The sequence below is a fragment of the Stegostoma tigrinum genome, chromosome 6, assembly GCF_030684315.1.
Source record: "Stegostoma tigrinum isolate sSteTig4 chromosome 6, sSteTig4.hap1, whole genome shotgun sequence".
In the NCBI taxonomy this organism is placed as follows: domain Eukaryota; kingdom Metazoa; phylum Chordata; class Chondrichthyes; order Orectolobiformes; family Stegostomatidae; genus Stegostoma; species Stegostoma tigrinum.
Window position 1 is genome coordinate 3,468,621 of NC_081359.1, and position 22,347 is coordinate 3,490,967.

Consider the following 22,347-nt stretch of genomic DNA (forward strand, 5'->3'; position numbering starts at 1 on the left):
TTCCAACTCGTTCTTCCATTAAGATCAATGGAGAAATCCTCCCTAACATGGAATATTTCCCTTACCTGGGGAGCTACCTCTCATCTAAGGCAGACATTGATACAGAGGTTCAACATTTCAGCTAGTCTGTGAGCACTACCTTTGAATGCTGAAGATTGAGAGTCTTCGATGAACGTGACATTCGTGCTGATACCAAGATCCTGGTGTATAAGGCAGCCATCCTTCTACTTGGCTCTGAAAACATATAGGTGCCACCTTAAGGCCAATGCCATTTGAGACAGATTCTGTCTGATGCATCAGATGGTAGGACAGGTGTACTAACATCAGCATGTTTGAAGCGGACAACAACATCAGCATTGAGGCCGTGATCATTGAAACCAACCCCACTGACTGTCCACGTGCTTCGGATGCCTTACATTTCAGTTGCCAGAGTGAATCATCTTCACTCAGTTCAGTGAAGGTACTTGAAGGAGAGGAGGACCAAGGAAGCAATTCACAGATTCCCAGAAGGCTATCATCAAGAAATGCAACATAGATGTCAATGCAAAGGAGACCCTTGTTGCGAAGAACCGGACTTGGATGAAACTCCTGTGTGAAGGGCCACAATTCATTGAAAATGCCCAGCAAAGTGTAGAAGAGGAATGAGAGAAAGGAATGCCAGCGATTTCAAGGCCGAGGACCACTTCGACTTCACAGAATCACCTGCCAAATGTGTTCTAGGAGATATGGGTCCAGAATTAGGCTCGTCGGCTTCACAAGGATCCACGAGCAGTGACACAACATTTCCTGGATGGACATTCAGACTCATTAGTGAGTGATCGGCAATAATGAACTTTCATATATCTAGATAAAGCTAATTAACAATGTTTTAGGCTTACCCTTATTCATTGAAGAATAAGTACAAATGAAATGTCTCAAATCATGAAGAATACAGAGCAGAATTTTTGTAGTTTTATTCTGTTTTCACCAGACCAACATTTATGTATCAATATATATTTTACATAAATTAATTGCAGATTATGGAGTGTGGGGAATGCCATAGGTTGCTGTTGTTTGCAGTGAGTTCCTGCATCCCTCAGGGCTTTATTAAACATCTTACACAATAAAGTTAGAAGTTTTTGTCTGGGAAAATCAATAAGTATAGATTTTAATGGATGTATGAAAATAAAGTAATAATTGAGCAATTATGACCTATGGGGTAAATGATTCGGCTTTCATTTTTGATATACCAGCTCCACATTCATGCTTGAAAACTGTGCTAAATGCTTGATACGTCAATATGAATTTCTGAGAAATTTGGCAAGTTTGATATCAGAGCCCAAAATCAGATTGGGTTCCTCTCTATCCAGAACTTATTCTTTTGAAGTAAAAGATCTTGATGCAAATTCATTCCAATGAGGGGATAATACATGTAACAGTTTATTTTTGAGAAAGGCATCATACATTGAAATACTTGCTTTTAAAAGATATGCTACAGATAAGTACTTTTCTGTTTCATATGGATTTATTGACGTTTACTGACTTAAGCATTTGCTGTGGCAGTACCTGGTTCAAATAATTTGCAACTAAAGTGTGGGGCTTAATTTAATGATTGCCTATGGTCCCATCTACTGGCTGGACAGCCACTGGCAGTACTACAGTCGCCACATCTGTGATTAATGACAGCATTAAATACCACTTAAATCTGTTGGGATTCTTCGACTTTTGGTGAAGGTGTATGAGTGGAACTTAGAAAAATGAAGGGTATGATTATCTTGATGAGCTTGCACCAAAGGCTCCTCAATAGTCAATGAGAAACTGAGAAGCAAATAAGTAGAGAGATCTCAGATATCTGTAAGAATAATAATGTTGTAATAGCAGGGGATTTTAATTTTCCAAACATAGATTGGGACTGCCATTGTGTTAAGGGCTTGGATGGGGAGGAATTTGTTCAAAAAAAATAAGGCCCTAAGCTGACTGAGGACTGAGAAGGCTGATCGTTATCTTCCCCATCGCAGTCTTAGAAAAGGCTGGGGGAGATTCAGGAAGGCAGTGGGCTTTCCACCCTCGATTGATATGCTTGATTAAATGCCCAACCCAATCCCATGCCCTGCTCAACTGGGACACTGAATTTCACCTCTAGTTTCAATCAAAAATTAAAACACTTGAAGCAGGTTATAGTGGAAAATAGTATCTATAAAAATTCTTTGGTGTTAAATAGGATCATTTTGTTTCTTTGAAAACAGTTTAGTGCTTTGCTGAGATTGATGTGTCTTGACTTACCAATGTTTTAGTTTGGTAGTTCAGTTTTTTCTGTTTTGTTTTCAGTTGGGTTGGAAGCTTTGGAATTGAAGGTTTAAAGCAGCTTTTGGATGCCTTGGAGAAATTACTCAATAAAAAGTAGGTGTGGTTTCTAATGCCATATTTTATGTTGCCCAATCATTTGCTTTTTGAAATGGTGTTTGGCTTGTGAACTAACATAAAAGTTTTTTATTTTATTCTCATCATAGTCAAGAACAAAATGACCGCAAAAGTCAACATAAAGTGATTCAGTGTTTGAGAGCGTTCATGAACAACAAGGTAACTTAATTACTGAGATAGTAGAAACTGCCGATGCTGGAAAATCGCAAGCCAAGCAGCATCAGAAGAGCAGGAAAGCTGACATTTCGGGTTTAGACCCTTCTTCCGAAAAAAAGGTCTCGACCCGAAACATCAGCTTTCCTGCTCCCTGCTGTTGCTTGGCCTGCTGTGTATATCCAGCTGTACACCTTGTTAACTTAATTACTGTGTTGCTGTGATGTTTGATGTTATTTCAGATTTGTTAGATTTGGTGCCTTTGTTTTTTCTCATTTGTAATAAATAACAAAACTTTAAAGTCATCATATTGAAGTCTTTGTTTATTAAATTAAGTTTAATGTTCCAATACAGATTTTTCATTGAAGGTATGCACATTGATTTATTGGAAATAACAATTAATTTTTCCTGAAAAAAAGAAATGTAGTTTTTGATTAAGCACAAAAATATATTGACTTGAAGTTTATCTGTTTTCTAAAATAACTTCATGTTGACATAGCTATTGTTAATTGATGAAAATATGATGTGCCAATTGAATGTGATTGAGTACATGTCCAAATCCTTCAACTTATTTATCCTTTGCTTAGTTATGAAATGAAGTCCTGCATATGTAAAGATAGCAGATAATTTGAGCTGCAACTAATGGTCTGCAATGAGCTAGTTTGGTTTAGAAAAAATAGCAAATGTCTTTATTTAGTATTGATTGCAAATTACTCTGTAAGCTCGAAAAAAAAACTTGTGACTAATATGCAATAAATTTACCACCTCACTAATTTTAGTATGGATTGGAGAGAATCCTGGAAGAAGAACGAAGTATATTCTTGCTGGCCAGAGCTGTTGATCCTAGGCAGCCTACCATGATGACAGATGCAATCAAGCTTTTATCAGCAATCTGTATTGTTGGAGAAGAAAATATGTAAGTGGATGCTTTTTTTTTTGTTAGTGCTATTGAATGTAAGCTTCACAGGAGGCAACGTTGCAATATTGGACATTTGAAGAAATAATACACGTTAATTATATCTGGTACCTGAAAGCATTATTGTGATGTGGTGATATTTATTTTTAACAGAAGATTTATTCCATTTGCCAAGGGACATAGTGGTGATTGCATTAATTGGGCTTGTTTAAAATGCTTTGTGATGATGTAAAGGAAGAAAATTCGTACATAATTCCTGTGGTGAAATGATTCTTTATACTGATCTTTCCTCCACTAGATGAGTTTAAAGTTAATGTTAATCCTCTCTGTTTTAAATTCCCATTATACTTGTAGTTGACACATTAGTTGTGCTTTTAGCATGTTTTTGCAATTTGCATCCATTTATCATAATTAGTATTCAAGTGTTTTCTTCAGTCTATATTGAACCACAGAAACTTAAAATAATAAAAGAGACAATTTGATCTATTATGTGCCAGCCCACTAGTAATCATCTAGCCTTATCCAATGTACCAGGTCTCGTTCTAAAGCTCTGTAGGTTACTACACTTCAAGTGCATGTTCAATTACTTTTTCAATGAAATACAGATTTCTACCTCTATCAAGCTTCCAGACAATGTCGATGTTGTCCTCACCCACATACGAGTGAAAATCTTTCTCCTCGAATCTCCTGTAAACCTCATACTACTTCGCCCTGGTTATGGACCTTTCGATGAAGAGGTAGAGGGCATTTTATCTTCTCTATCTAGACCCCTCAAATTTTTAATCTCCTCAACTCCTTTATTCCCAAGTAATGACCTTACCCCATCCAATCTTTCCTTACTGCTAAAATTCTTTAGCCCAGGTATTACCATCCTAAAACTGCTTGTTCCATCTGAATGATATTACATCTTTCCTATTGTGTAGGGACCTCAACTGCAAGTAATACTCCAGCTTTGGCCTAGCTAGTGTTTTATGCAGTTTGACATAACTTCTTTCTATGTCTTGAGTCTGAAGTCTATGCCTTGACTGACAAAACAAGTATCCATTTTGTCTGCTTGGCCAACATATCCTCCTGTCCAGCTACCCTCAAGGATCTGAGGACACACACTCCATAGGTCCTCTGTCCATTTATTTACGATAGCATGTTTCCATTCATTGTAGATGCTGTTGCTGCCGTTACCTTAGTGAAATGTTTGACCTCAATAAAAGTTCTTGAGTTTTGACCATTGATAGTTGCTATAACATTGATGTAAAAGGAAATTGATATGTGGTATTCAAATTAAGTTATCTTGATACTGTTATCTTTTAGAATATTTGAGTAATTTTGTTCGCTTCTACATTGATTTGACAGTTGTAGTTAAAGATTTTAGGATATTTACTGATTAACTCATGGTTTAGCATGCTTACAGTGATAATATGCTAAATATATATTGACTATCTGCTCAATATTTGAAAGAGGAAAGATAATGAAAAGATGGATGTATAGTTGCTAAATCAGTATTTAGAAAGTAATTGGAAACCAAATTAACATACAATGTTAACACTTTTGGTTCATAAATTATTATCCATGTGTTATTAGTTGGACATGAATTATTTTAAATACAATTTTGTCATGAACTGTGATTTGAAAATTTGGGGAAAAAGAAACAAATACATCATAAAAGGAGGAGACAGTGAGTACTCCTTCACATGGAAAGACCCCTTCAGGGTCCTTGTCTAAGCACTCCGAAACAAAATTATAGCACAAATAATGAGCTATGTCTTTTAAAGAATATTCACAGCTTTAGTTTCAGAATTGAATTGCAGAGCATTGATTAGAGTAGTCAGATGTGGCAAACCACTTTTTTTAACCCTCCTCAAGAACAAATAAAATATATTCTGGTGGGCAGTTTGGAAGAAAATCAGATGCGGTAACTTAGTAAGAAATAGAAAATGTGGATTTGGAAGGTCAGTATCCTGCCTGAAAACTTTTATGATTAATTTTAAAAATGCTGTATAATCCAGTGTGTTTATGTTGTGGAATCACTTTTGATGAAGTTCCAAATGGAAGACTTACTGTGAAATAAAATGCCCCAGAAATCCAGAGAACAACATGTCAACTGACCTTTGACAAAGGAAGGTTGAAGGAGCTTGAGAGGTTTTGTCCTAAATTTAGGAGAAATGTTTTGGGATTTTGCAAGTTGCTATTCTTAGACTCCTATTATGTAAATGATGATTGAGCATGATTATAGGCTGATCATATTTGCTGCTCACGTCAAAAAATGAAAAATAAAAAGGAAAATTGATGCAGATATCCTTTGGAAAATTGTGCTTCTGCAATTGCCAAAACATCTAACAGCTCATTCTAGCTCTTGGATTGAGCAGGCATGGCTTTATTGCAAATTAAACTGTGATAACTGGTCCTTTGTGGTGTAGTGGTAATAAATATGTCAGGTAAACATGAAAAGAGGAACTTGGGGAAAAGAGATTTGGAATGGATATCAAGACAAAACTATGAAGCAAGCTCACCAAGTGCAAAACATTGGTGTCGTCTGAAGTAAGATCACATATCACCATTTGAGAATTAATGACCTTGAGAATGTGCTTAATACCCTGTTCTCATTTATAACTTTTGTTGGTATGCTGCTTTGACTTCCAAATAGGGAAGATTATTCTTCATAACCTACAAGGTGAAAATCAATTCTTGTATGGCATTAAAACATGTCCCTTTGATATACTGCTCTCCTTTAATAGTTATATTTGGAGAGAGAGAGAGAGAGAGGGGGAAAAAGAAAAAGAATATTTCTAAGTTGTATGACTCTCTAACTCTGACCTCTAACAATGGCCCAGAATTTCCAAGGAATGGCAGTCTTACACGGATGGCCCCTGTGTGTCAAGTAAATAGGAAGCCAAGTGGGGAGAGGGTAGATTGCCAGGATGCCATCTAGGTCGGGCAACCAAAGGCTCAGGCAAGTGATGTGTAGGCTGGAGTGATTATGAGAAACTGGGTCTCATGGGGGAAGTCGGGGTAGGGTTCAAAGAGGTGGACTTAGGCCGGGGAAGGGTAAGAGGAGGCCAGTGATGGAGTGGTGTGCATGTAGGTCAGTTTTTGAACAGGGAAGGGGAGGGTGTGTGGGAAGAAGGAGCAGGTTAGGAATGCATTAGGGGAGGTACAAAGTGGGTTGCAAGCATGCCCCAGGAGTTCAAGGGGGCAAAGGGCAGTGAGAGACGAGAATACACCCTCCCCGCAACCACTCCACATTTACAGTGGAAGAAGTGATTCAGGTCTGAAGAAGGTGAAGGAGTGTTGGCTCCTGAGAAGGTAAAATGGGGTCTGCTGCAGAGTGAGGGAAGGAGTTCAGGTTCAGAGAGTGTGGGGTGCAGGAGTGAATAGGTCAAGAGCTGTTTGGTCAGGAATAGGTGAAGACAGATTGCTCCTAGGGATGAAGAAGTTTCAGCTAAGGAGTATAGGGAGACGTCAGGCCCAAAACTAAGGTGGTTTTGCTCCTGTGTGAATCAGGTCAGCATCCTGGGGAGTTAGGATTGGGGAGGTGTAGCTGGGCTTTGTGAAGTAAGTATGTCGTCAGCTGAATAATTACTCAAGAATTAGACAACGTAGCTAATAGTCTAACTTTTCATGAGTAACTAATCATTTAATTTCATTGGAACCTTCTGAATCCTCTGATTTAAATGCAGACTTCTGGAGGTTTCCTGACATGGAGAATTTGCTCAGTGAAATCTTCAATTTCCTGGGCAATTCCTTTCGAGAGTGCTGCAATGGGGATTTCACAGGTGCTTTGGATTCATGACTGTCTGGCCATTGGAAAATCTGAACCAATGTATCTGTGCTTAATGTGTGTTTGCCCCACCTCCAATGCTTCCATCTATTGTATCATTAAAATTTTTGGTTGCATTTTAGATGCCCATTTTAAACAGTTTATTTTATCATATATCAACAACGTTGTACTCTGTTTTGATTGTTTTTGACACTGTTGTTAAATTATCTTTAAGCCTTGAAAACATTTTGGAAGCCATAACTACAGCAGGGGAATTAAGGAAATGGGCAAGATTCTACCCCATTGTGGAAGGCCTACGTGACACCTCTGTTCAATTAAAGGTTTGTCTACTCTTGAGATGGCACGATTGGATATGACATACACTCACGTCGCTCACTGAATCATCTTCGCCTGACTACTTTGAAACATTATGCTGTCATGCATTCAAAACTTCAGAAATTGAAAGGGAAATTTAACTGAATGCAATTGGTTCTTTAGTCGAGTACTGCTGGGTGGTTTGAAGATTGGAACATGGAAGTTCAGAATCTGATTCTCCATCATTAAATGTTTCTCTGTTGTATAGTTTTTGTTATGAACTGAATCATCTATTTTGACACTAGGATGCAGTGAATTCTGATATAATGGGCACCAGGTCACATTTACTTTTATAGACCAGAGATTTCACAGCTTTTACTTAGTGGTAGATTCCTACAGCACAGAAACAGATCCTTCGGTCCAACTAGTCCATATGAAACATAACTAACAAGTCCTACCTGTCTGCTCCTGGCCCATATCCCTTCAGCCTTTCCTATTCATGTACCTATCTGTATGTCATTTAAATGTTGTAATTGTACCCACATCCACCACTTCCTTCTCAGTCCCTTTTCCCAGTGGCCGAAGATCTCCTTCCAGAGTCACATTGTGACTTTTGCTTTCAAATGCTATTTGGTGCATGGTAAGTACAAGTTAAGTGCAAGGAACATCATTGACTAGCGAGTTTTGAGAAGATTTGTAGCTCAGGTTGAGGTTCTGGATGTGAGTTTGCTCGCTGAGCTGGAAGGTTCGTTTTCAGACGTTTCGTCACCATTCTAGGTAACATCATCAGTGAGCCTCCGACGAAGCGCTGGTGTTATGTCCCGCTTTCTATTTATCTGGTTAGGTTTCCTTGGGTTGGTGATGTCATTTCCTGTTCTTTTTCTCAGGGGATGGTAGATTGGCTCCAAATCAATGTGTTTGTTGATGGAGTTCCGGTTGGAATGCCATGCTTCTAGGAATTCTCGTGCGTGTCTGTGTTTGGCTTGTCCTAGGATGGATGTAACACGTCCATTCTAGGACAAGCCAAACAGAGACCTGCACGAGAATTCCTAGAAGCATGGCATTCCAACCGGAACTCCATCAACAAACACATTGATTTGGAGCCAATCTACCATCCCCTGAGAAAAAGAACAGGAAATGACATCACCAACACAGGAAATGACATCACCAAACCCAAGGAAACCTAACCAGATAAATAGAAAGCGGGACATAACACCAGCGCTTCGGAGGCTCACTGATGATGTTACCTAGAATGGTGACGAAACGTCTGAAAACGAACCTTCCAGCTCAGCGAGCAAACTCACATCCAGAACAGCATTGACTGCTGTACATGGCTAATTTTGATTTTTAAAAAGAAAACTTGAACTCTGACTGTGCAAAAACCAAAGGAGTATCCCTCTCAAATTTGGTTTCACTCGGAAATTTATCCACTCCTCCGCTTAGTCCACAATGACATAGAAACTGTGACCCTGACCATCAGAAATGCCTCAGTCTATCTCAATGAAGGTTGGGGTCATACAAGATTCTGTTGTTGAGTCAACTCTCTTCTTCGTTTGGCTGGTGGCGATATCACATCTCACCTCAAATTCCCTGTTGCCTAGGTGATAATCTAAACAACAGATAGGAAAGTGACCAACCTGTTCAATCCAAAGCAGAATCACTGACCCTAACCCTAAACCTGAGCTTTTGTATGCTAATGATCTTTGAATGCGCAGTAACTCAGAAGCTGAGCTTTGGATCATTGCTGACTTCTCTGAAGGAAATGGAACTTCCACTTGTTAGCCTGTTAGACTAAAGCCATCTTCCAAGTAACCTCTAGAGTGAAATGCTTTGTCCCATTGGTCGACATCCTGGAAAATGTGGACCCTTTTTCATCTCTTGAGAATCTATTCTCTACAAAGGCTGTCAAAACAATAAAATTCATCTGTGCTTCTACTGAGTAAAAGCATATTTGAGGATTAGGATTTCCAACCTGAAAATGAGCTCGTAGTTGGCTGGGCAATAGATGGTCTGTGCACTTTTGTACATTTCAGACTTGGACAGTTTAGCATAGACATGTGAAAGTACCTGAGAAGTACCAACGCAAGTGCCTTTGCAAAATCCCCCACATCAAACATGAAATAATGTAAAAGCAGTATTTTCTCCTAAATTAACATGCCTAGCACTGTGTTGCTAATCTGGAATTAAAACCCAATCTAACTGCAACCATATCAATTATTGTAAAGCCCATCCAGTTCACAAATGTCCTTTCGGAAGGAAATCTTCCATCCCTTCCTGGTCAAGCTTATGTGTGATTCCAGACCCATAGCAATATAACTGACTCTTAACTGCCCACTGGAATGGCTAAGTAAGCCACTCAATCATGTGAAACCATTACAAAGACTAAAAGAAGGACAGAAACCAAAACGGCAACCTCACATCAAAAAGAAAATTAGCAAATACAGCCATGCAATGCCAGAAAATTCCTCCTCCTCAATATCAAGGGTTTTTTCGTTGAAATTGGAACAGCTGTTCCACGGACTAATCAAGTCTGACATTGCGGGAAGGTACAATTCTGTGAATGAGACTGTGCTAGACATCACCATCACTCGGTATGTCCTGGACCACTGACAGGACAGATCTACCAAAGATGATGACTCAATGGTATAGAGGTGGGAAGGAATCTTTACCATGTGCTTAGGAAACCATGAAGTCTAATGATTACTGGTCAAACAAGGGCAAAGAAAACCCAAGCTGATGTTCACCTATGACCCACCTTGGCTGATGAAACAATACTCTGAATGTTGAACACCGTGGATGAAACACTGTAGGTAGCAAAGGGACAGACTATGCTCTGGGTGGGAGACTCCAGTGTTCACCACAAAGAGTGGCTTAGGAAGCATCAACACTGACCAAGCTACTGAGTCCTAAAGCCTGTAGATAGTAGACTAGGTTTGTGCGAAATGGTGATGGAAACACCAAGAGAGAGTATTTTGCCTGACCTGATCTTCACCAATCTACCCATCTCAGATTCAACCATTGTTCAGTGGAAAGTGCAAGAGGGATTGCCAGGCTTGCTCAATAATATGGTGCCAAACTGGTAGAGTTATTACATATGACTACTCACATGCTCAAGAGCAAATGCATTGTACAATGGAGCTGCAACCATTGGATTCCGCAGTTAATTGATCAATTCTAAGCTCTGCACTTGGGCCACATCGGTCGTGAATAGTGGAGGACAAGTAAATAACAAGGAGGAGGAGGAAACTCCATAAATAATCCATCTTCAACAATGAATTGGGCCGAAAGGTGGCAAATGGAGTTTAATACGGATAAATGTGAGTTGATTCACTTTGGGAGGAATAATAGGAAGGCAGAATACTGGGTCAGTGGAAAGATTCTTGGTAGTGTAGATGTGCAGAGGGATCTTGGTGTCCATGTACATAGATCCCTGAAAGTTGCTTACGGTGCGTTAGGTTTTATTGGTAGAGGGATTGAGTTCTGGAGCTGTGATGTCATGCTGCAACTGTACAAAACGCTAGTGCGGCCTCATTTGGAATATTGCGTGCAGTTCTGGTCACCCCATTACAGGAAGGATATGGAAGCATTGGAAAAGGTGCAGAGGAGATTTACCAAGATGTTGCCTGATCTGGAGCGCAGACCCTATGAAGAAAGACTGAGGGACTTGGGTCTGTTCTCATTGGAGAGAAGGAGGCTAAGAGGGGATTTAGACTTACAGGATGATCAGAGGATTAGATAGATTGGACAGTGAGAGTCTTTTTCCAAGGATGATGACTTCAGTTTGTACGAGGGGGCATAGCTACAAATTGAGGGGTGATAGAGTTAAGACAGATGTCAGAGGCAGGTTCTTTACTCAGAGAGTGGTAAGGGGGTGGAACGTCCTGCCTGCTAATGTAGTTAACTCAGCCACATTACGGGCATTTAAACAGCCCTTGGATAAGCAAATGGATAATGATGGGACAGTACAGGGGAAGGGGCCTAGATTAGTTCTCAGGTCGGCGCAATATCGAGGGCCGAAGGACCTGTTCTGCGCTGTATTGTTCTATGTTCTATGAATAAGTGCATCGCTCAAGACCAAAAGACAAGTTTGAAATACAGCAAACTTGGTTTTAACTAGCACCTGCTGAACCAGTACGCTTAAAAAGCAAAAATTGAGTACCTCACATACCATGAAGTTTACTGTTAATACGTCCAATTATTTTAGTTTTTTTCTGCAATGCCTTTCAAGCTACTCAGTTAGGGATTGGGAAAAAATGCTGATCTTGCCAGTGATGTCTACATCCCATGAAATAACAAAATTTAAAAAAAACCCTTCAATGATTTTTTGACTACCCATCTTGCCTTCTGTGCTTCTCAGATGTTCTGTCCAATTCTTTTAAATTAGGCACTGACCCCTCCCTTTTAAAGCCCATTCCTATACAGAGCAAAAATAATCCTCACTCACCTTTTCCTTGTGAATACCACCTTGTCTTGAACTCATTCCTCTTTGAGGTTTTTGGTAACAGTGCTTTCTTAATCCATGCTCTTTGAAAGGCCGTTGCACATTTGATGGCCAAATCATCACCTCCTGTACTGTTGGGATTCTATGATTCTATGTCTTATTCTTCACACAATCTAAAATTGCAGAGTTGTCCAATATCTCAGTTCCCAGCCAATCCCCTGTCTCCTTTCCAGAACCTGTGTTTCATTCCCAGCTTTGACAAAACCTCATTGCTTCATCTGTTTGATGTGGTACAGGGTCATTCTCAGCTTTCATTTCCAAATAAGGCCTTGCGAGTCACTGCTGGTTCAGCCATATTGCATTTTTACAAACTTAAATCTGTCTGCCACATTGGTATCCTGAGCCTCCTTGTGAGTTTTTCTCTTCTTTTTACTTTGACTACTTTTCTTAAAGAAGAGTAAATAAAAAGAAGCTTAAAAACGAGGTAAATAATTGTTGCCTATTAAGTTAACTAAAAGTCATTACTTCATTCTAATCCATGCTAAATCATGCCATGGCCAATATTTCTTCCTAGCAGTTTGCTGCTTTTGTGTGTTTAGCCTGCAAGTAGTCCTGTATTGCAGCTTTATCAGGTCGACCAGCTATTTATAGCTATTGCTGGTATTGCTCCTGGCATGCAGTCCTGCAATTTGTATTGTCAAAGGTTGAACTCTCAGCTTGATGGCATTGGTAACAATGGGCATGTACTGAAGTTTGATTGTAGTTGCAGTTTGTAGTTGAAACCAAGAGACTTCAAGGCCTTTAGAGTCAATGTTAAGGATTCTCAAGGCAACTCCCACGTGATTGAATATGATTGTCCCCCCATCTCTTGTGGATCTGTCCTCCCAGTTCGACAGGAGATACACAGGCATGTTGACTATGCTTTCTTGGACATAGTCATTTTTGTGGAATCATGATTTACACAGTGTCAGGCTGTTTCTTGCCTGGCCTATGGGGACTGCTCACCCAATTTTGGTACAAGCCACCAGATGTTTGTAAGGAATACTTTACCAGGTTGACAGGCTTGTGTTAGCCTTATCTTTTGTTGTGTTTTATTCCTTATCAAGGACATCATGGTCATTTTGTTGCAACTGAGTGACTTGCTTGGCCATTTCAGTGGGTAGTTAAGGCTCAACCATCTTGCTTTGGATCTAGAAGTCACATGTCAACCAGATGGGGTAAACACAGCAAATTTCCTTCCCTAACGGGCATTACTGAACCAGATAGGTTTTTATAACAATCAAGAATGATTTATGGTTGCAATTAGACTAATTTTTTAATGGCAGATATTTTATTGAGTTCCAATTTCACTGTTTGCTGAGATAGGATTCGAACTCTTGAATCCAGAGCATTAGCCTGGGCCTTTTGATTACTAAACTGACATGAATGGGGGAACGGTCTTCACACAGATAACACAAAATGTGGATCTGCTCCTACGTAATTCTTATATACTACAAAGGTCCTTGCAGTCAGACCGGAGAAACCACTGAGGAAAAAGAGTGGGGTCAGTGCTGAGCTGTCAAGTACGTGGATATGTGTGTAGTAAATAATTGGTTAATCAGGGTGAAGTGTTCTGCAATGACAATACCAATACACGTTTCTGCCATTCCTAATTAATTTAATTTAAATTAAACAGTTAGAGCTTTGTCTCAATTTATTAGCTTCTACAACGTTCAATAATTTTGATTAAAACAATGATTAAGTCATTCAAAATATTACAGCCATTTATGAATGTGTTAGAAGACAGAATGCGATGGTTCCATTGTGACCTGCCCTTGTTAAGTATGGTCATGCTAAATGTTGCATATTTGGTTCCAAATTTCTGTTCTGTTTAATTTCTGCCTTAACCCTGAGCTCAACATCATTAGACATTCGGCTAGTGTGATATTGATTACTATTATGCTTCTGAATTCGAACTCTTTATTTTATCCCATATCTAGGTGGCTTGTATGCAGCTAATTAATGCACTTGTGACCACTCCCGATGATTTAGACTTGAGAATACACTTACGAAATGAGTTTGGGCGTTGTGGATTGAGAGAGATACTGCCGGTAAGAACAGTGCAAATCAATGTTGTTTTATCCTGAAGAAATCTGCATGAGTGTATTCACTTGCTAAATATCAGACAGCTTGGATCATAAAGTAAATTGATGTAATTGTATGTAATATAGAATTAAAATGTCTTTGGAGGGAGGGCCCAAACTTATTTGTTAATTTTTAGACCTTGAAAAATTAATTGTCAAGTTCAAAAGAACTAAATCAAAAAAGCATTAATGGAAGGGAAGTGGGTATGTAATCATTATGGGTGAATGAAGGAAATGGAATTCAGTTGGGTGGAGCGAATTTGTTCGATCTTTTATAAAGAACAGTTCGTACTGTCATTTAGGCAGCTGTTCAGTGCATCTCCTTACAGATCTCTCGAGACAGCGTGCTTTTTCTGCTGTTTATCAATTGTGTGAGCTTCCTGATCAACCTCATACTTTGTGAATAAATGTTTCTTTCAACACTGTTGTTGGAAGGATATTGTATGTGATACAGTAGATTAAAAAAACTCAAAAGATTCGGTATGTTGAAGCATTGGTTTACCTCAGTGCAAGTGCTATGGAACAAATTATAATGATAGTCATGGTCACCTGTAGTAATAGCTAATATTAGGGTAACAGTCTTGTCTCAAATTGTTTTTCAATAGTTGCAGGTACAGGGCATTTATTACAGTGGTAGTACTATTTGAATGACCTTCTGTTCATATGTTGACCAAAACTCAAAAGGATGGAAATGGGACACTGTTGAAACAGTCGTATGTATCAACTTCATAGATTGTTCTGCCATTCAGTTAGATTATGGCGAACTTGTGCCTGAATTCCACCAACCTGTTGTGTAACCCTTAACATCTTTACAAAACAAAAATCATTCAATCTTGAGTTTATGAAGTGGAGAGATACTGTTCAGTGAAGGTAACAAGAAGAAATGAATATTGTTTATATTAAAATAGAGAAAGCAAAAACAAAATTATTGAGATGAGTCTTAATATGTGAGTCAGTTTTCTTTTGTTCCTGTCCTTTTTTTCGACCCAACTGTAATATTAATGGCTTATCCAGCTGATTTGGCTAGTATTGTGAACGTTAATAACATTTGTCTCTCAGATACTAAATATGATGCATGCCCTATGTTGTGTTGTACATTTGTTTTAATCAGCTTATCATTGGTTCTTTCCAATGCTTATGTCTCTGTTGCCCATTCTAATATGTGAACGATGTTGCTAACATTAACATTTAGCCAGCAAGAAATAAAATTGATTCAGGTTTTAAAAAATAACAGAATTTAGTTTAAAATTCAAATTATGCATTCTCAGTTACTTGCAATGCAATTTTAAATTAAGTAATGTGCATACAGAAGTCCTTGAAATACTAAAAGATTATTTCCTGTTAATGCTCATATACTGCAGGTTTAAATAATGAGTTAATTTCCCCAGGATATTAATTTCTGTCTCTTGAGCTATATGAATTGAGCTGAAATTATTATTTTTGCTGATTTGTTTTCACAGGAGTTGAGATTAATTGAAAATGATGCATTGGACATCCAGCTAAAAGTTTTTGATGAGCATAAAGAAGAAGATATGCTTGAGCTTTCACATCGCTTAGATGATGTTCGATCTGAACTAGAATATCCTTTTATTGTAGAATAAGATTTCCATAATCATTCTGTAAACTGGCATATTACAGTTGAAAGTTAAAAAATATCATCTGTAATGGTTTATCAAAGTGTAAGTACTTCAAGAAATATATTTATTTGGAAAATGCTCAAGGTTATGTTCCATTTCACAAACTAGAACAGCCAAACTCTGTTGTCTACACAGCAAGAAGCTTTTTGAGCTTGTCACAGTCCTATCTGTAATATTAAGCTTTTAGACAAAACCTAAAGCCCAAAATCGGGACTGGCAGGATACATAATTTAGATGTTTTGGACTACACATGCCTGTTGTTTTTATTTTCAGTTATTTTCAGAAATCTTGATAGTATTAAATATTCTCAAGGTCAGAAATTGTTTAAAGAAATTAATTTCAAATCAGCTATTTCGAAAATGAACTGGGAAATGAAGCAAGTTTACTCCTGATCTTAGTGCTGAAATTCTGAATGTTTTAAGACTACATGAGCTGGTGAGACAAGATTTATTGAGTGGAGGAAAGACTTCCCTTGCTCAGTGAAATTCTTTTGAACTCTTTATTGTAAAGATGTTCTTTCTTAGTAAAGCAGAAAAAGTGGTGATAAGTGAAATTAATTGGATATTAGAAACCTTTTGTAGTTAAGTGAAAGCTGTGGAATAAAACAATGCTTTGACTAATGTTCAATTAGGCTGCAGTTTACTGATTCAAACAGACGACCAAAGACCCATTGCCAGTTTACAGATTCTAACCAGTAATTTTTGCTTACTTGAGGGTCAAAAGCAATCAAAGCTGTGTTTTCAATTCCAGTAATTTAGTGCTGCGGATCATATGGCACAGCAAGCCATATTTCATTTGATTCCAGGTGCAATGAAAGTTTTTTTTTCTACTTGGTTTGAGCTATTTAAGTTTAGCTGGCTTGAGCAATCTCAACAAAGTTTCCAATGAATGAAAATTCATGCAACAAAATCTTACTTTTACATTGTTATTTCACCCTAGACATTATTAAGTGTTTTTGAAACTAAAAACAGAAACTAACATTGGTGCAAACGGACTTTTCCTTTGAAGATGATCAGGGATATAGTTCAACTCTGCTTCACTCTGCATCTGATGCTTATCCTGCAGAGCACAATAGAGGCTTTCCATTTCCTGAACACTGAAGTGTTTCACCTGGTTATTGGTGTCTAACACTTAGTCATGTTCCAGATTCAACAGCAGAGACTGATCTTGAAATGTATGCCATTGATGTTGCTGTCCGTTTCTTGCAGAATGAAATTTACTGAGAGTCATGGGTTTCTGCCATGTGCCTGAACAGGCAAGTGTTTGGGCACAGGGCAAGGTAACTTGATAAGGTGGTGGAACTAGAGTGCCGGATTTGTTTCCCTTTTATCCTTTCTCTGCCACTGTTCTTCAGTATTATTAATATATTGTGATTCAAGCATGATGTAGCTTGATGTCTGAGTTGTCACCATTCTTAATGAGTAGTGTCAAGCTTCTCCCAGTCATAATGACGATGCCATAAAAGTGTTCAATGATCTAGCCTCCTCTGCTCTCTAGCAACAAGAGTTCCAAAGATTAATGACCTTCTGAGATAAAAAGGAGTTCCTTCTGACCTTATGTGGATGGCCTCTACTTTTACACTGTGCCCCTAATTTTAGTCTCTTGCATTTGGGAAAGTGTTCTTTCAGCATTGACTCTGTCAAGTCCTCTTGGGATCTTACATGTTTCGATAAGATCACCTCTTATTCTTCTGAAGTTGAGCGGATACAGGCCCAGTCTGTTCAATCTTTCCTCATGACAATGACATAACCCGCATATGAGTCGTGTCTATGTTCTTTGAATTGTTTCTAACACCTTGCTACCTTTTTGGAAATATGCTGATTAAAATTATACAAAGCACTCTAAATGTTGCATCACCAACACTTTGCGACTCCAAATCACTTGCGAGAACTGTACTTTTCCGGATGACTAAAGTCCTGCTAGCTGTTTTGTAGTTATACTGCTTTCTTGTCCTTCTGCTCTCCTGCCCCCTCACTCCTTTCTTCACTGTTAATTCTACTTCCTCACCTGTTCCCTTTATTTCTTGATTTCCAGACATACTGAAAATCTATTCCGGCCTTGAATATAATTAATGATGCTAACACTATTAAATATCAAGGGGCAATTGTCTCTTATTAGAAATGACCATTGGCTGGCTTTTGTATGGTACAGATGTTCCTTGCTACCTGTCAGCCCAGGTCTGGATATTATCCAGAAATTCAGAGATAATGGGAACTGCAGATGCTGGAGAATCCAAGATAATAAAATGTGAGGCTGGATGAACACAGCAGGCCCAGCAGCATCTCAGGAGCACAAAAGCTGACGTTTCGGGCCGAGACCCTTCATCAGAGAGGGGGATGGGGTGAGGGTTCTGGAATAAATAGGGAGAGAGGGGGAGGTGGACCGAAGATGGAGAGAAAAGAAGATAGGTGGAGAGAGTTTAGGTGGGGAGTTAGGGAGGGGATAGGTCAGTCCAGGGAAGACGGACAGGTCAAGGAGGTGGGATGAGGTTAGTAGGTAGATGGGGTAGATGGGGGTGTGGCTTGGGGTGGGAGGAAGGGATGGGTGAGAGGAAGAACAGGTTAGGGAGGCAGAGACAGGTTGGACTGGTTTTGGGATGCAGTGGGTGGAGGGGAAGAGCTCGGCTGGTTATGTGGTGCAGTGGGGGGAGGGGACGAACTGGGCTGGTTTAGGGATGCGGTGGGGGAAGGGGAGATTTTGAAGCTGGTGAAGTCCACATTGATACCATTAGGCCGCAGGGTTCCCAGGCGAAATATGAGTTGCTGTTCCTGCAACCTTCGGGTGGCATCATTGTGGCACTGCAGGAGGCCCATGATGGACATGTCATCTAGAGAATGGGAGGGGGAGTGGAAATGGTTTGCGACTGGGAGGTGCAGTTGTTTGTTGCGAACTGAGCGGAGGTGTTCTGCAAAGCGGTCCCCAAGCCTCCGCTTGGTTTCCCCAATGTAGAGGGAGCCACACCGGGTACAGTGGATGCAGTATACCACATTGGCAGATGTGCAGGTGAACCTCTGCTTAATGTGGAATGTCATCTTGGGACCTGGGATAGGGGTGAGGGAGGAGGTGTGGGGGCAAGTGTAGCATTTCCTGCGGTTGCAGGGGAAGGTGCCGGGTGTGGTGGGGTTGGAGGGCAGTGTGGAGTGAACAAGGGAGTCACGGAGAGAGTGGTCTCTCCGGAAAGCAGACAGGGGTGGGGATGGAAAAATGTCTTGGGTGGTGGGGTCGGATTGTAGATGGCGGAAATGTCGGAGGATGATGCGTTGTATCCGGAGGTTGGTGGGGTGGTGTGTGAGAACGAGGGGGATCCTCTTTGGGCAGTTGTGGCGGGGGCGGGGTGTGAGGGATGTGTTGCGGGAAATGCGGGAGACGCGGTCAAGGGCGTTCTCGATCACTGTGGGGGGAAAGTTGCGGTCCTTGAAGAACTTGGACATCTGGGATGTGCGGGAGTGGAATGTCTTATCGTGGGAGCAGATGCGGCGGAGGCGGAGGAATTGGGAATAGGGGATGGAATTTTTGCAGGAGGGTGGGTGGGAGGAGGTGTATTCTAGGTAGCTGTGGGAGTTGGTGGGCTTGAAATGGACATCAGTTACAAGCTGGTTGCCTGAGATGGAGACTGAGAGATCCAGGAAGGTGAGGGATGTGCTGGAGATGGCCCAGGTGATCTGAAGGTTGGGGTGGAAGGTGTTGGTGAAGTGGATGAACTGTTCGAGCTCCTCTGGGGAGCAAGAGGTAGCGCCGATACAGTCATCAATGTACCGGAGGAAGAGGTTGGGGCCTGTGTAGGTGCGGAAGAGGGACTGTTCCACGTAACCTACAAAGAGGCAGGCATAGCTGGGGCCCATGCGGGTGCCCATGGCCACCCCCTTAGTCTGTAGGAAGTGGGAGGAGTCAAAAGAGAAGTTGTTGAGGGTGAGTTGTTGAGGCTCAGTTCACAACAAACAACTCCACCTCCCAGTCGCCAACCATTTCAACTCCCCCTCCCATTCTTTAGATTACATGTCCATCGTGGGCCTTCTGCAGTGCCACAATGATGCCACCCGAAGGTTGCAGGAGCAGCAACTCATATTCCGCTTGGGAACCCTGCAGCCTGATGGTGTCAATGTGGACTTCTCCAGCTTCAAAATCTCCCCTTCCCCCACCGCATCCCTAAACCAGCCCAGTTCGTCCCCTCCCCCCACTGCACCACACAACTAGCCCAGCTCTTCCCCTCCACCCACTACATCCCAAAACCAGTCCAACCTGTCTCTGCCTCCCTAACCTGTTCTTCCTCTCACCCATCCCTTCCTCCCACCCCAAGCCGCACCCCCATCTACCTACTAACCTCATCCCACCTCCTTGACCTGTCCGTCTTCCCTGGACTGACCTATCCCCTCCCTACTCCCCACCTAAACTCTCTCCACCTATCTTCTTTACTCTCCATCTTCGGTCCGCCTCCCCCTCTCTCCCCATTTATTCCAAAACCCTCACCCCATCCCCCTCTCTGATGAAGGGTCTCGGCCCGAAACGTCAGCTTTTGTGCTCCTGAGATGCTGCTTGGCCTGTTGTGTTCATCCAGCTTCACACTTTATTATCCAGAAATTGTTGCATTTAAACATGGACTGTTTAACTGTTTGAAGAATCACAAATGGTGCTGACTATTTGCAATCATCGGCGAACATCCCCTTCTCTGACTTTATGATCGAGGGAAAGGTATTTGATGAAGCATCTGAAGATGATTGGGCCTAGGGCACTCCCCTGAGGAACCCCTGCGGAGATGTTCTGCAGCTGAGACAACTGACCTTCAACAACCGCAACCGTCCTCCCATGTGCTAGGAATGGTCCCAATTAGTGTGAGTTTGCCTGGACACTTTGATGCCACACTTGGTAAAATACAGCCTTGACATTAAGGGCTGTTGCTCTCACCTCATTGCATGTAAAACATATTTGCTGAATGTAGATGGAGTATTTGTGCAACTGCATTCATAATGCACCTTAGAACCCCCTCTAACAACTTACCCACCACTGACATAAGGTCACTGGTCTTTAGTTCCTGGCTTTTCCTTACAGCCTTTCTTAAATAATGGTACCATATCAGTCAACCTCCAGTCTCCCGGCACCTCACCTATAGTTATTTATAGCAAAGGGCCCAGCAATCTCCTCCCCACCTTCCCCGAAAGTTCTTGGAAACGCCTGATCAGATGCTGGAGATTTATCTACCTAAACACATCTTAAGATTTCCAGCAATTCCTCTTTGGAAATATGAAGTCTTTTCAAGATGGCAATATTTATTTCTCCAAGATCCCTACCTTCTATGTCCTTCTTGATAGTAAATACTAGCAAAAAGTATTCTTTTAGTTTATTACCCATCTCTTATGGTTCCACACAATGATCACCTCGTTGATCTTTAAGGGGCTCTATTTTCTCTCGTTACTCTATTGCCCTTATTGCACCTAACACAACCTCTTTGGATTCACCTTAATTCTACTGTCAAACCTATGTCATGTCCCCTTTTTGCCCTCCTGATTTCCCTCTCGTGTATACTCCTATACTGCCTACTATACTGCCCTTATACTCCTCTCGGGCTTTGCATAGTCCCAGTTGCCCAATATGTGCCTTCTTTTTCTTGACCAGACACTCAATTTCTCTAGTCATCTAGCATTCCCTACACCTACCAGATATCCTATACACATTAAGAGGAACTCAATGTCTATGAACTCTAAATATCTTGTTCTAAGAAGCCTCTCACTTCCCAACTGCCCCTTTACCTGCAAATAGCCTCCCCCAGTTGACTTTTGAAAGTTCCAGTCTAATACCATCAAAATTGGCTTTATTCCAATATAGAACTTTAACTTTTAGATTTGATCTATCCTTTTCCATAACTATTTTAAAACTATTCAAACTATGATCACTTACTCCATTCACTGAAACTCAGTCACTTGCCCTGCCTTGTTTCCCAAGAGAAAGTCAAGTTTTGCTCCTTGCCCAGTAGGTCCATCCACATATTGAATAATAAAGTTTTCTTGTACACATTTAACAAATTCCTTTCCACCCAAGCCCTTAACACCATGACAGTCCCAGTCTATACAAAGTTAAAATTCTGTACTGTTACAATCCTATTTTTCTGACAGATATCAGAGATCTCCTTACCTATTTACTTCTCAACTTCCTGCTTCACTATTGGGGAGCTATTAAACAATCCCAACGAGGTGATCATCCCCTTTTATTCTTAATTTCCACTGTAAAACTTCAATGGACAATCTCTCAGGATTATCCTCCCTAAGTACAGCCTGTAGTGTTCTCCCTAACGAAAACACCACTCCTCCTCTTCTCTTCTTCCCATTAGATCCTTCCAATAGCATCTAAAACCTGGAACATTAAGCATCTAGTCCTGTCCCTCCCTAAGCTACATTTCTGTGTTAGCTATGATATCACAGCCCCATGTTTCTGCCCGAGGTCATCTGCCTTACCTGTCAGACCTCTTGCACTGAAGTAATTACAGTTTAATTTATCAGTCTTACCTCATTTTCTGCAAAGATCTTGTCTACCTTGACTATCAAACTCATTCCCCTTGTTTGCTGTACCAGCCTCAGCCTTTTTTCTACTATTGCTTTGGTTCCCCCCCTTCCTAG

The 22,347-nt window shown here is 40.6% G+C and overlaps 1 protein-coding gene across 1 annotated transcript in view; it reads left to right on the forward strand.

Moving 5' to 3' along the window:
• LOC125453325 (protein diaphanous homolog 3-like) overlaps positions 1-22,347 on the forward strand; it is a 507,084-nt gene that overhangs the window by 105,629 nt on the left and 379,108 nt on the right. The window contains exons 6-11 of the mRNA XM_059646411.1: positions 2,308-2,379; positions 2,490-2,559; positions 3,333-3,469; positions 7,459-7,564; positions 13,959-14,069; positions 15,563-15,681. Of these exons, the coding sequence (XP_059502394.1) occupies positions 2,308-2,379; positions 2,490-2,559; positions 3,333-3,469; positions 7,459-7,564; positions 13,959-14,069; positions 15,563-15,681 (615 nt within the window). The remainder of the gene's footprint in view (positions 1-2,307; positions 2,380-2,489; positions 2,560-3,332; positions 3,470-7,458; positions 7,565-13,958; positions 14,070-15,562; positions 15,682-22,347) is intronic.